This window comes from Podarcis cretensis (assembly GCF_951804945.1).
Source record: "Podarcis cretensis genome assembly, chromosome: Z".
In the NCBI taxonomy this organism is placed as follows: Eukaryota; Metazoa; Chordata; class Lepidosauria; order Squamata; family Lacertidae; genus Podarcis; species Podarcis cretensis.
The window spans coordinates 1775034-1790135 of record NC_137184.1 but is presented as its reverse complement, the minus strand read 5'-3'; the positions used below and the strand labels follow the sequence as shown (position 1 = coordinate 1790135).

The following is a 15102-nucleotide window of genomic DNA, read 5'->3' as shown; positions in this document are numbered from 1 at the left end:
ACTTTGGTGCTGCTAACACAGAGATTTGTCTTCACCCCCAGAGGGGCACTCCATTGTCTCCCAAGACAGACAGATGCCAGCCAACAAAGAGCCCTTTCACTGAAAGCATTCAGCCCCATAAAGCGTTAGAACAAGAAGGACAGCAAGGAGGGAGCCAGTCTGGCTTCTCAAGGGAGGGAGTCCCAAAGTCTGGGAGCAGCCACCACTGGGAAGACCCCCTCCTCTGTTCCCATAAAGCATGCCTGTGACCTGTAGCTCCCAAACCTTTCTTAGGCCCCCACCCACTTGGCTCCATGAACTCGTCCCCAGGGCCTGCTGCCCTACTCTTTAGAAAGCATTATTCTGAACAGCAGTTTGCACAACACACTAGGTAAAGGTAAAGGTACCCCTGCCCGTACGGGCCAGTCTTGACAGACTCTGGGGTTGTGCGCCCATCTCACTTAAGAGGCCAGGGGCCAGCGCTGTCCGGAGACACTTCCGGGTCACGTGGCCAGCGTGACATCGCTGCTCTGGCGAGCCAGAGCCGCACACGGAAACGCCGTTTACCTTCCCGCTGGTAAGCGGTCCCTATTTATCTACTTGCACCCGGAGGTGCTTTCGAACTGCTAGGTTGGCAGGCGCTGGGACCGAGCAGCGGGAGCGCACACCACCGCAGGGATTCGAACCGCCGACCTTTCGATCGGCAAGTCCTAGGCGCTCAGGCTTTAACCCACAGCGCCACCTGCGTCCCTTTTGCACAACACACTAGGGAAGATAATAACACTATAAAATTCAAACAATCAATTGCACTTTTATTCAAAATCCAATTAAAACTATCTGGTTTGATTAAGCCAATGAAACTGATGAACTGGGTCCAGTGATACCAGCTTTGTTGCTTAGTCTTGCGTACCACCTTTAGAAACTTATTTCACTGTTCAGTAAACTCTCAATGCAACAGATGGGCTTGATGAAGTGATACCGTTTTCCCAATGTCTGGTTTAAAGTCACTTAGCAGGAGTCTTAAATCGCCCTCTGCCACCCCCTTGCCTCTCAGCACACACACACGTACGTGCAGGTAATCCCACTGCCTCCTAGGAGGCAGTTAACTCCCACCTTGGGAACCACTGAGTGTATATGCTTCAGCCTCTTCCACCCGTCCCCACTTTATCCTCAAAACCACCGTGTGGGGTAGGTCATTGTGACGTTAACATATGAGAGTGCTGGAGGTGAAATAGTTAAACAGGTTACCCAATCAGAACCCAGGGGGTGGAGTCAGAGGGACTATAAAAGCAGCTCTGGGAGGAGTTTGTTGGGAGTTGGGTGGTTGGTTGGAGTGGGAGTGAATTGGGACAGAGTCTGTGGGTAGTCAGGAACAGTTAGGGGTTAGGAAGACAAGTAAATATCTGAGAGGTGGTTTAGTGAGTGAGAGCAGGTAGTGGAAGTTATAGGTCTGGATAGGCACCCCATGAATGTCATTGACTGATACCGTTTATGAAACCACACGCTTGTTAAACTGCAATAAATACACAGAGGTTTCTGTTCCAATTTAACCCTGACTGGACTCAGTATTGTACCAGGTGGGGCCTGGGTGGCGGCAGCGAGAAATAAAGTGGTGGCACAGGGATCAATAGACGGTGAAATGTCCAGGGACCCTGTGTGATCGCTACAGGCATGCAGAGAGACAGTGACAGGCCCAAGGTGACCTTCAAGGCAGAGAGCATGGCTTTAAACCCAGGTGTCTCCCAAACCAAGTCAGATACTCTTATCCACTGCATGGCACTGCAACTCATGGGGTGCTGGCAACTGTAGGGAACAGCATTTGCTGCCGTTCTTAGAATACTGGATGCCACTACACATTTCTGCAATGATATCCAGGGGTGTGGAACCTAAGGCTACTTCAGCAGCCACAGGGAACATTCCCCGAAAGCACATGAGAACCAGGTTGCGTCCAAGGTGTCACTGTGAGTATATAAAGCCTTTAACTTTGGACCAGTTCACCCACGGGACTGCCTTGCCCGCTTGACCGCTTCAACTGAGGGAATGGGCCCTGACACATAATGCCCACAGCACATCTGTAAAAACTTGATCATTTCGTGTGGCAGCACTGACACTTTGCAACTCCCTGCCTGTATTCCTTTTGGTGCCTGCTGAAGGCATTCTTATTTAGACAAGCGCAACCCACATTTTAGACAGTTCGTATGAGTCTTAATCTGCTTGAATCTATTCTACTGCCGTCTAAACTTTCTGTATCTTTTAAATTATGGTTGTAAATCTCTTAGTGATAATTGCACTGCTTTATCTTTTTTTGTAAGGGACATGGGTGGCGCTGTGGGTTAAACCACAGAGCCTAGGACTTGATGATCAGAAGGTCGGTGGTTTGAATCCCCGCGACGGGGTGAGCTCCCATTGCTCGGTCCCAGCTCCTGCCAACCTAGCAGTTCGAAAGCACGTCTAAGTGCAAGTAGATAAATAGGTACCGCTCTGGCGGGAAGGTAAACGGTGTTTCCGTGCGCTGCTCTGGTTCATCAGAAGTGGCTTAGTCATGCTGGCCACATCACACGGAAAAAGTGTCTGCGGACAAACGTCGGCCTGTAAAGCGAGATGAGCGCCGCAACTGCAGAGTTGTCCGCAACTGGACTTAACTATCAGGGGTCCTTTACCTGTACCTTTTATCTTTTTTGTAAACCTCAAGTTTTTTCTACAATCGAGTGGTCTGTAAATTTTATGAAATAAATAGAATAAAGTAAGAAGAGCCTGCCAGATAAGGCCAAGGACCCATCTAGTGCAGCCACCCAAATGCCCACTACGGGAAACCCAGAAGCAGGTGCCCTCCCCCTCCTGAGGGTCCCAGCAATCGGCATTCAGAACCACAGCTGCTTCTTGCAGGCAAAGCATAGCCATTGTGGCTGCTAGCCATCAATAGCCACCTCCTCCATGAATGTGCCCAGTCCTCTTTTAAAGCCACAGGTTCCTCCTGTGGGACCAAGTGCCATAATAGTTTAACTCTGTGCTGTGTGAAGGAGTTTCTTTCTTCTGCCCCTAATATCCCAACATTCAGCTTCACTGGCAGTCAGTGAATTCTAGTGTCACGAGAGGAGAGGAAAACCTTTTTCAATTATTTTACTTTTAAAAGACAACTGAAGGCGGACCTGTTTAGGGAAGTTTTTAATGTCTGACGCTGTATTGTTTTTAATATTCGGTTGGATGCCGCCCAGAGTGGCTGGGGAAACCCAGCCAGATGGGTGAGGTATAAATAATAAATTATTATTACAGTCATACTTCGGGTTAAAGTTGCTTCACGCGCTCCACGGCGACCCGGAAGTAACGGAACGTGTTACTTCCGGGTTTCACCGCTCGCGCATGCGCAGACGTTCAAAATGACGTCACGCACATGTGCAGAAGCAGCACATCTCAACCCGCACACGCAGATGCGGGTTGCGTTCGCTTCAGGATGCGAACGGGGCTCCAGAACGGATCCCGTTCGCATCCAGAGGTACCACTGTAGTATTATTATTATTATTATTATTATTATTATTATTATTATTATTATTTCTGTCCGCTTTGTCCACCCCACGCATGGAAACTACTCTCATGTCGCCTCTCATTAACCGTTTCTACAAGCTAAGAAGCCCACAAAATGCAAACTTTCTTCCCCCATGATATTTGAGAAAGTGGTGCTAACTGGGGGTGGGCTCTTGGGAATCACCCAGAATCATTATTTTATTAAGGGGTGGGGTGAAAAGTGGGGCTGCACCATCAAACTACCAGCAAAAGATAGTTCCCAGGATATCCCACACCAGGAAGCTTCCAGGCAGAGTTTCATTACACTATCTCCGCATTAGTATATAAAGGGGGGGGGGGAGGAATGTGGCGTAAAATGTCATGTTTGGTAACAAAGAAGTACTTTCCCCTCAAACACAGACGGAGGACCATATGCACCAGTGTTTTATCAGCCATCTGCCTATTTTTCCCAGAAAGGCAAATCAAAGCCTCTACCAAGGCAGGTGTGAGGGGGTGGGTAGGATATTGTAGAACAGGAGTCAGCTAGCTTTCTCAGCAGGGGGCCAGTCCACTGTCCCTCCGACCTTGTGGGGGGCCGGACTCTATTTTGGAGGGGGGGGGATGAACGAATTCCTACGCCCCACAAATAACCCAGAGATGCATTTTAAATAAAAGCACACATTCTACTCATGTAAAAACACGCTGATTCCCAGACCGTCCGTGGGCTGGATTTAATAATAATAATAATAATAATAATAATAATAATAATAATAATTTTTATACCCCGCCCTCCCTGGCCAGAGCTGGGCTCAGGGCTGCTAACATCAGTAAAATTTAATGGGGGGGGACAACAACAAAACAATTTAAAATACAGGTTAAAATGCAATTTAAAATGCAGCCTCATTTTAAAAGTAGCCCATGGATCAAAACCGTAAGGTGGGGGACGAACATAAGGGTCAGACTGAGTCCAAACCAAAGGCCTGGTGGAACAGCTCTGTCTTGCAGGCCCTGCAGAAAGATGTCAATTCCCGCAGGGCCCTAGTCTCTTGTGACAGAGCGTTCCACCAGATCGGGGCCACAGCCGAAAAGGCCCTGGCTCTGGTTGAGGCCAGCCTAACCTCCCTGTGGCCCGGGATCTCCAAGATGTTTTTGTTTGAAGACTGTAAGGTCCTCCGCGGGGCATACCAGGAGAGGCGGTCCCGTAGGTACGAGGGCCCTAGGCCGTATAGGGCTTTAAAGGTCAAAACCAGCACCTTAAACCTGACTCTATACTCCACCAGGAGCCAGTGCAGTTGGTAAAGCACTGGATGAATGTGATCCCACGGCATGGAGCCTTGCCGCGGTATTTTGCACTCACTGGAGTTTCTGGGTCAGCTTCAAGGGCAGCCCCACATAGAGCAAGTTACAATAATCAAGCCAGGAGGTGACCGTTGCATGGATCACTGTGGCCAGATCAGGGCGAGAAAGGTAAGAAGGCAATTTAGAAGGCGATTGGGCCAGATCTGGCTCACAAGGCCTTAGGTTGCCTACCCATGTTGTGGAAGCAGTGGTGCTTAGCTGGGCGCTACACCAGTTGGAAAGGCGAGTAAGAGGTTCCCTTCACGATGCATTCTGGTTCAGGTGCACCTGGGCAAAGGGCAAGGAGATGGTGGTGCCAGAGGCACCCTTTCCAAGCTGTAAGCCCAGAAAAAAGGGGTCACAGCGACACAATAAATTTAAAGCACCACTTCAGTGCACATGGCTTCACCCCGGGGACTGTAGCTGACTAAAGGCGCTGGGAACTGTGGCTCTATGAAAAACAAACCATGGCTCCCAAAATTCTTTGAGGGGGTGGAGAGTCAAAGAACGTACACACCGCTTGATCATAAAATAAAATATCAGGCTGGCTGGCACAGAAATCGAGAAAACAAGAAAGTTGTTGATAAAAATAATTAACAACAATGATTTAAAACACTTTAAAGAATTAAAATCAGTGATAAACTAAAAACAATAACAACAGCATTCCAAATATCTAGGCAAGCTGGAAAAAAAGGAAGTTTTTAGCAGGCGAACAATGAAGTACAACACCTGCCTGGTATCAAAAGGCAGAGAGTTCCAAACTGGGCAGGGCCATGCTAAAATACCAACTTCTTTCAAATTTCAAAGACCTTAGCGAGGACAGCCCACCTCTGCGAGAAAAATTGGGAACTCCTCTGGCAGGATCCAGGAGCGTGGGTAGAAGTCATACTCCGCGGGGAAGAGTTCCTGCATCATCCGCATGGCAAGGCTCAAGGGGATCTTCCGGACCGTTTCGGTCATGCCTGAGGAAGAAGGTCAACTGTTAGCAAGGGTCTAGGACAAGGGTGCTCCTCCAAATGCGCTCCCTGCAGCCAGCATGCCCAGTGGTCAGGCATGAGGGCCGTCACAGCACACAAGCCTCTGGAGGGCCACAGACTTATTTATTCTAGTTAGCTTGGCCCCGTTGTTTTAGGAAAGTGGTTTTGTTTTGTTTCTTGAGCACTTTCCTCCTTTTATCTGTACCTGTGTTTTTAATTATGGTTCTCATTCTAGCTGCCATGTGGCTGGACCTCTCCAGTCTCGCTGGGCCTCAGAAGCCTGGCTGCCTTTGCTGTGCTCAGTAGCTGTGATTCCTACGTTGTAGGAACATGGACTACCTAGATGGCCCTTGTGAGTCCCTCCCAACTTTGTAATTCCATGAATGTAATTCCTGCTCATGTCTTTGGCAACACACAAATCGCTGGCTGCCCCCTTGATTAAACATGATTGCAGGAGAACGTATGCAAGTTCACTTATTTATTTCAGGGGTGGGGAATCTGCAGCTTTCCCAAGTAATATTTGGTTCCATCTCCCTGCAGCCAGCATGCCCAGTGGTCAGTCATGAGGGCTGTCTCGGCGCACATGCCTCTGTTGGGCCACAGACTTATTTATTCTAGTTAGCTTGGCCCTGTGATTTTAGGAAAGTGGTTTTGTTTTGTTTCTTGAGCGCTTTGGACCTGCCACGAGAGGGAAATGCCTTGCTCCCTCTTTTCACACCTTGCCCAGAGTTTCTCCCAGGGGCCACGCTGGGGGCCCCCATGGGAACCGCCCCCTGGCAGGACATGGAGGAGGCAACGGCCTTCGCCCTCTCCAGTGGGCAAGCGGTGGGATAAAGGCCTCCGAGCAGCCAGGCTCTCAGCAGCACCCGGCCCCAGAAGTCACGGGACTCCAACTCCCATCATCCCCCACGGTTGGCAGAGCTGGCTGGGGATGATGGGACTTGGAGTCCAGCAGTATCTGGAAGGCCCCTCATTCCCTGTCTCTGCTTTATAGGGAAGCAGAACGGAGAAGGACAGAGCAGAGGTGGAAGGCACCCCAGGGGTCATCTAGCCCAACCCCCAGCAGTGCAGGAATCACGGCTAAGGAATCCTCTGACAGGTAGCCATCCAGCTTCTGCTTACAATGACGGAGAGCCTTCTACCTTCAACCACCTCTTGCATTACTTATAATAATAACTTTTGATAGTTATTGATAATTATTATTTGATAATATAAAAAATAATAAATGGTGACCTCTGTTTTATTTTGCAAAGGCTGCAAAGCCCATGCACAGCCACAGTCGCACCTTGTTACTCGAACGTAATTCATTCTGGAAGTCCGTTCGACTCCCAATAGGGTTCAAATGGTTCAGTGGTTCAAAAGGTGTGGCTTCCAATTGGCTGCAAAAGTTTCTGCACTCAAGCGGAAGTCACGTTGGATGTTCGGCTTCCAAAAAATGTTCAAAAACCAGAACATTTACTTCTGGGTTTTCAACGTTCAGGAGCCAAAACATAAGAGTACCAAGGCGTTTGAGAACCAAGGTATGACTGTGCTAAGGCAGCTTTTGCTCACACAGCAGCCTCTGGGTGCTTGGGGGGGGGCAACACTCATCAGTCTCATCAAACACATAACCCAGGAAGCCTGCAGAAACCTTGTTAGAAAAAGCTGCACTCAGGAGCATGTTATGCCGAATGCAGCGGAACTTCTCTCTCAGGAAGTGTCTGTAAGAATGCATACACTTTCCACTGAGCTAAAGAGGCCTTACTTCTGAGTAGACATGCACAGCATTGCATGACAAAGGACGCCACAATGGAGTAAACTCCACACGGTTTTCCTGTTCAATTTTCCAGCTGTCATTCATGCCCTCAGAGATTGATCATGTTGCTATTTAAAGGTATTGGCCACTTTTTTTGTTAAAAATAAAATAAAACTTGAAGCAACTTACAAAAGCAACAAGCACATACATTAAAACCAGCATAATAATGAAGAAAAATTGAAAAGACAACCCTACTTTTAAATGGCAGGTTTAAAACATCCCACCCACCGAAGGAGGTCACAGATAATTAAAAGCCAACAGGTCTGGAGAAAAATAAATGTTTCTATCTGGCACCTAAATATATGTAGTGATGGCTCCAAGGGAGTCTCCCTGGGGAGAGCATTCCACAAGAAGGGAACCACCACTGACTGTTGCTGCCCTCCAGGCCTCCCACGGATCAGGTCCACGGAGAACAGCCTCGGAAGATTGTTGCAGAGCCTCAGTTGGTCATATGGGGAGAGGTAGTCCTTGAGATATTTGGCTCATGAGCCACATAAGGCTTTGTGGGTCAAAACCAGCACTTTGACTTGTGCCCGGAAATTACAGTGGTGCCTCGCAAGACGAAAAGAATCCGTTCCGCGATTCTCTTTGTCTAGCGGTTTTTTCGTCTTGCAAAGCAAGCCCATTGACGGCTTAGCGGATTAGCGCTATTAGCAGCTTAGTGGCTTTTAGCGGCTTTTAGCGGCTTATCAGCTTAGCAGATAAGTGGATAAGCGGCTTAGCGGCTTAGAAAAAGGGGGGGAAGGGGAAAAAAGTCGGGAAAACTCGCAAGACATTTTGTCTTGTGAAGCAAGCCCATAGGGAAATTCGTTTTGCGAAGCGCCTCCAAAACGGAAAACCCTTTCGTCTAGCGGGTTTTCCGTCTTGCGAGGCATTCGTCTTGCGGGGCACCACTGTAATTGGCAGGCAGTGCGGTCAGGCCAGGAATGGGCGTTCTGTGCTCAGAATGTCTTGCCCCGGTGAGAAACCTGGCCACCAAATTCTGCACCAGCTGCCAACCGCTTCCTAAGGAATCCCCATGTGCATGTTAGAATACTTCCGTTCCACCTTAAGGAACAGGCATGACTGTTGTGTGTCACATGCCTGTTTACACTCCAGCACAGCTTGCTGGGAACTTCCGTTTGTGTATAGCTTTTGCTTTGGACATGAAGGAGAGAAGACATGTTTCCTTTTGTCCTGATGTATGCTGAATAAACCGCTCGCAAATATGCTCACATATGCCTCTCCTGCCACTTCTGTTGTGTGTTTTCTCTGCTGAGTGTACGTGCACAGCTTCTGAAGGCTTCTGAAGCTGGGGTCGCAGTTTCATGCTGATCCAAGGACTGGAGATCGTCTGGCACACCGGCCAGTGGGCTGGGGCCAGCTGGAGGTCTGCAAATTGCCCCTGATTCCTTGGCTGCATCCAAACAATGTAATGCATTGCAGTCATCTAACATGATCATCTATTGGGGAAGGTTTCGCCCACCTGGCCAGAGACTGACACTGCCCAATACTATCCTGTTTTGTTACTGCTTGCTTACCCCATGCATGGAGGAAAGCAGGGACCAAACACCTATGCTGCCACGGAGCTTTCTTTCATACGTGAGAAGAGGCAGCTGATTGTCAGAGCTAGCAGAGAAAACCAAACTTCAGAGTTTCATTAAGTTTGGCATTGGGGGGAGCTGCCTTCCTGCCAACTCTATTCCAAGGGAGCAAAGCCTGACAGCTCTTTGCAGAACGCAATAAACAGAAAGAGCTGTGAGCTGTGATGAATCAATATCTTGGGCGCTTAGCTCTTACTTAACTGGATTCAGGTAGAGATTAAAGGAGAAGTAAGGGAGCTTTAAGAAGTTTGATAGACCTAATATTAGGAAAAGGTTGACTAAAACTCCCCTCTTCTCTTTAAAAAGAATCTATTGGGGGGGGGGGGAGAACCTGTCTGAGCTTTCCTTCTGAGACTGGAAGTGTCGCAGTTCAGTTCAGTGGTGGTGGCCATTGTTTTGTTCTGTTCTGTTCTTGCTTTTACTACATGTTTTGTGTTTCTGTCTCAAGGCGGTCTATGTGGTTTTCCCCCTTTCTCATTTAATCCTCACAACAACCTGTGAGGTAGGTTGGGCTGAGAGAGGCAGTGACTGGCCCCTCCAAGGCCACACTGGTGAGCTTCACAGCCAAGTGGGGATTTGAACCCTGATCTGTCCCAGGACCGACTCTGGCACTTTAACCAATACACCAAAACTGGCTAGGAAATCACACACACACACCCCAGTGTCTGACACCTTGAGGGGCACCAGCAGCCAGGGTAGACCAGTGTGGGCCACTTCTGGCATGAGAGCCAACTTAGGCCTACCACAGCATTTTGGGCAAGAAGTGAAAATTTTACCATTGACCAACCAGCAGGCTAGTCTCTGCACCCATGCTCCCCTCTCTACGCTCTATCTTATCCCAGCAAGCAAGAGACATTGCTCAGGGACAAATTCTCGTCCACTTAAGAAAGGTGCAGATCAAGGTCCATGGCAGGGGCAGCCAGGGGGAAAGGGTGTAAGGCCTGGGAGGAATCCCAGGCCTGAGGTTTTGCACCCCTGGAGAAGAGGCAGTAAATGCCACCCATGTGCCAGGAGCTAAATCATGCATGAAAAGAACAAGTTTTCGCAAGCTGGTATTCAGTGCTGGTTTTATACATGGTCAGGAATCTGGAAGAACAGTTCCAATTACAATCATACCTCGGGCTACAGGCGCTTCAGTTTGCGTTTTTTCGGGTTGCGGACCGCCGAAACCCAGAAGTACTGGAATGGGTCACTTCCAGGTTTCGGCGGCCGCGCATGCGCAGAAGCGCTAAATCGTGCTTTGCGCATAAGCACCAAATTGCAACCCGTGTGTGCACAGACGCGCCGCTGCTGGTTGTGGGCGCTGCAGGTTGTGAACGTGCATCCCGCTTGGATCACGTTTGCAACCCGAGCGTCCACTGTACACATAAAACGGTTTGGTCTTTTTAAGGGAGAAGAGGGTCAACTGAAGAAGCGTTAGGTGAATGGAGGAAAAACAAAGTGCAGATCTAATTAATGGAGTTGGTTTTGGTCCTAGGAGCTTGCTCCATCTCCCATGAGACAACCCTTCAGGTACCTGAAGAGGGCGCTTGTCTGACTCCGAAGACAGAAAACACCACAAAGGGATCCCCCTCTTCCCTTGTACAACTGCTTCTTTTAAATGAGCGACGCAAAAACAATCTATTACCTGGAAATTTGTTGACTTGGCCCGAGTAGATGGCATTATCGTGAAACGAGACACCGTGCCAGTAGATGTCGCAGGGAATGCGGCGGCCAAAAGGAAACTGCAGCAAAGCACAAGAGGAAGAAGAGATAAGGTACATACAACTTTGAAGCGAATGCTATGCATAAATTAGAGACGATTTAGATATGCAATTCTATTGCCTACATGTACATGGGAGGAAGCCCCATTGGACACAGAAGGATTTACTTCTGAGCAGACAGTTACCAGGACTGGTGGGCACATCACCCCTTCTCTGTGATCCGGGAGATGCTTTCATCCTCCGACTCCTGCGCCTGTTTCCTCAAAAGGAAACAACACCGTGCTCAGTTCTCATGGAACAGGGGCGCAGGGTGGAAGATATGCACATTTGCCCAATTTACAGGGTTTCGGAATTCAGCTTTTCTCATTGCAGGGTTGAAATTTGGTGCACTGGCGGTCATTTATTTATTTTTTAATCATGGGCTGGAGGAAACCTGCAGTAACTGTGTTGACGAGTGCATGGAAAGCCAATGTGGTCACTGGACCACACAGCTCCCATCCTCCCCGACTGTTGGCCATGTTGCCTTGGGGAGGGCTGGCTGGGGCTAGAATCCAACAACACATTGACTGTTCCTGGGCAGATCTTGCCAACCTGGTGCAATCCGAGACACCTGGAAGGCACCCATATGGAGAAGGCTGTACTAGGGAGGCCCATATTCAAAAACCCTGCCGCCACCGCAGCCATAAGCTCACCAAGTGATGTTGGGCCAACCCCACAGGGCCGTTGTGAGGACACAGAACATAAGGAGAACCCGGCTGGATGAGGCCAATGGCCCATCTAGTCCAGCATCACTGGATGCCCCCCCAAAAATTCCAGTATTATGCATATCCAATGAAGCTGAGTGCTTAAAGATGGAATAAAGGTAAAGGCAAAGGGACCCCTGACCATTAGGTCCAGTCGTGGTAAACTCTGGGGTTGCGGCGCTCGGTTTACTGGCCGATGGAGCTTCCGGGTCATGTGGCCAGCATGACTAAGCCACTTCTGGCGAACCAGAGCAGCGCACGGAAACGCTATTTACCTTCCCACCGGAGTGGTACCTATTTATCTACTTGCTCGTTTCTCTCTGGTCGGGGACAGAGGGTGGCGCTTGGGGGAGAATTGTCATCGCGCCACTCCTTGGTGTGTGGAGTGCCTCAGGGTGCGATTCTCTCCCCGATGCTTTTAACATCTTTATGCGCCCCCTCGCCCAGCTTGTCCGGAGTTTTGGGCTGGGTTGCCATTAGTATGCTGATGACACCCAACTCTGTTGATGGATGGCCATCCTGACTCGGCCCCAGACACACTGACCAGATGTCTGGAAGCTGTGACTGGATGGTTACGTGGGAGCCGGTTGAAGTTAAATCCTTCGAAGACAGAGGTCCTCTGGCTGGGACGGGGCGATATGGGATTGAGGGGACAACTCCCATCTCTTGCGGGGGTGCAATTAGTGCCAGCACCGTCCGTTAAGAGTTTGGGTGTAATCTTCGATACCTCCCTCTCTATGGAGGCACAGATTACAGCTATAACAAAGGCGGCATTTTTTCATCTCCGCCAAGCTAAGCAGTTGGCTCCTTATCTCTCTCGCCCTGACCTAGCCACTGTGATCCACGCGACGGTCACCTCCAGACTGGATTATTGTAACTCGCTCTACGTGGGGCTACCCTTGAGACTGACCCAGAAACTCCAGCGGGTGCAGAATGCCGCAGCGAGACTCCTTACGGGGTCCTCGCTGCGAGATCACATTCATCCGGTGCTGTACCAGCTGCACTGGCTCCCGGTGGAGTACAGGATCAGGTTTAAGGTGCTGGTTTTAACCTTTAAAGCCCTATACGGCCTAGGACCCTCGTACCTACAGGACCGCCTCTCCTGGTATGTCCCACAGAGGAACTTACGGTCTGCAAATAAAAACATCTTGAAGATCCCAGGCCACAGAGAGGTTAGGCTGGCTTCAACTAGAGCCAGGGCCTTTTCGGCCGCGGCTCCAATCTGGTGGAACGCTCTGTCACAAGAGACCAGGGCCCTGCGGGACTTGACATCTTTCCGCAGGGCCTGCAAAACAGAGCTGTTCCACCAGGCCTTTCGTCAGGGCGCAGCCTGACCCCCCTCCACTGGCAATCTGCACAGAATTTTGCTTATTGGTTGCCATAAATTTGATTTTAATTAATTTTTATAATGAAATGTTTTTAGAATCATTGGATTATTTTGATTGTTGTTAGCCGCCCTGAGCCCAGCTTCGGGCTGGGGAGGGCGGGATATAAATAAAATTTATTATTATTATTATTGCGCTTTGACGTGCTTTCAAACTGCTAGGTTGGCAGGAGCAGGGACCGAGCAATGGGCGCTCACCCCGTCGCAGGGATTCAAACCGCCAACCTTCTAATCGGGAAGTCCTAGGCTCTGTGGTTTAATCCACAGCGCCACCCGCATCCCTTGAAAATGGAATAGACCAAAATAAATTATCGCAGAAAGACATGCACAGAAACATCGAATTTAAGGGGGAAAAGTTAACCGCTCGCCATCAGAGCAACGGCATTTCAGCTTCTCTGCTCTATTACAGAAACACCCCAGAACCCCAGCCAGGTTTTAGAAGAGGAAATCGAACCCCGTGTTGCCCCGGTTCGCTGGCTTGGCAATTAAAACTTCCCTCACTGGTGCAGCTACTTAATCCTGGGCGACCGTTAAGCTGATGCAAGCTTGCTGCCCTCCAGTTCACCCCCCCCACCTGCTTCAAATCATGCGTCCACCCCTGGGACAAACAAGCCTGTGCCCCCAAGACTGACTGGAACACTCAGAGGTGTATTGCAACAGAAGCCAGACTTATGATGCAACGGTTTCCCCAGGGTGAATGCAGAGGCCGTTTCCAGGCCTCCTCTGAGGAGGCGGCAGCACAGAGCACCCTGCCACCCCTTTTTGCAAAAAAGCATGTTCACCACTGGAGCAACAACATTTTAAAACACCCCCTGGCTGTTTACGGTTATCCTGCCCCCCTCTTACTATGGAAGTTTTGTGGGCAAAGGTGGGAGGTTGCAGGGAAAGGAGGATCCTTTCTGTAAACATAAAGGTAAAGGTAAAGGTACCCCTGCCCGTCGGGGCCAGTCGTGACCGACTCTAGGGTTGCGCGCTCATCTCGCTCAAGAGGCCGGGAGCCAGTGCCGTCCGAAGACACTTCCGGGTCACGTGGCCAGCGTGACGAAGCTGCAACTGGCGAGCCAGCACCAGTGCCGCACACGGAAACGCCGTATTTGCAAACATATCTCCAGATTATTTCCAAGAATGCCTTTTTAAAAAGCCTTAGTTTTGAAGGGAACTTGCTTTGGGAAAGGAGGGGGGGGTGTCTGAAATTAATTAGCACGCTAATTGGGGAAATTCTTTCTTCCTCTGCTGCTTAATGGAGCAAGTATGACACCCACAACAGTCAACAGGAGAGGAAGGAGGACCTCTGTGTCATTTCGTTATTGATTTACTCAGGAAGAAGAAAGGTTGGGGAGAGTGAGGCAAAAAATGTGTAATTCTCAGGAAAACAACCAAGGGATGGAATCCCACCCTTTTCGCGCCCTCTTCAAATGCACGAAGAATACAGATTTGGAGGCAAGCATCTGGTAGGGTCTCCCACACCTATGGAATCTTCATTTTTTAAGTAACTAATATTTAAATCAATGCCAATTTCAAAATACAGTGGTGCCCCGCAAGACAAATGCCTCGCAAGACGGAAAACCCGCTAGACGAAAGGGTTTTCCATTTTGGAGGTGCTTCGCAAAACGAATTTCCTATGGGCTTGCTTTGCAAGACAAAAATGTCTTGCGAGTTCCTGCGGGGGGGGGGGTTTCCTCCCCCCCTTTTTCTAAGCCGCTAAGACGCTTATCCGCTAAAAGCTGCTAAAAGCTGCTAAAAGCCGCTAATAGCGCTAATCCGCTAAACCGTCAATGGGCTTGCTTCGCAAGACGAAAAAACCGCTCGACGAAGAGAATCGCGGAACGGATTCTTTTCGTCTTGCGAGGCACCACTGTACCAATAATGAAAAATTATGCTGGCATCTCTCATTTACAGCATTTGTCAAAGTGTTTTGCACCGACAGCTTGGTAAGGATTTAAGAGCAGGAATTGTCTTTTTAGGTTAGCAGGGGGCAGGAAATGTTATTCCAGACTGGGAGAGACGAGGGAGGCAATGTGATACACACATGATAGATAAAAGCAGGCAGCCTAAAAGCCCGTCTACTCCAATTCAGTGGTGCCCCGCAAAACGAATGC

At 49.4% G+C, this 15102-nt stretch overlaps 1 protein-coding gene across 1 annotated transcript in view; it reads right to left on the bottom strand.

The window, feature by feature from the left end:
- TTLL11 (tubulin tyrosine ligase like 11) overlaps positions 1-15102 on the bottom strand; it is a 77278-nt gene that overhangs the window by 43360 nt on the left and 18816 nt on the right. Inside the window, exons 2-3 of the mRNA XM_079962074.1 lie at positions 10801-10897; positions 5647-5780 (exon numbers count right to left, since the gene is read on the bottom strand). Coding sequence (XP_079818200.1) covers positions 5647-5780; positions 10801-10897 — 231 coding nt within the window. The remainder of the gene's footprint in view (positions 1-5646; positions 5781-10800; positions 10898-15102) is intronic.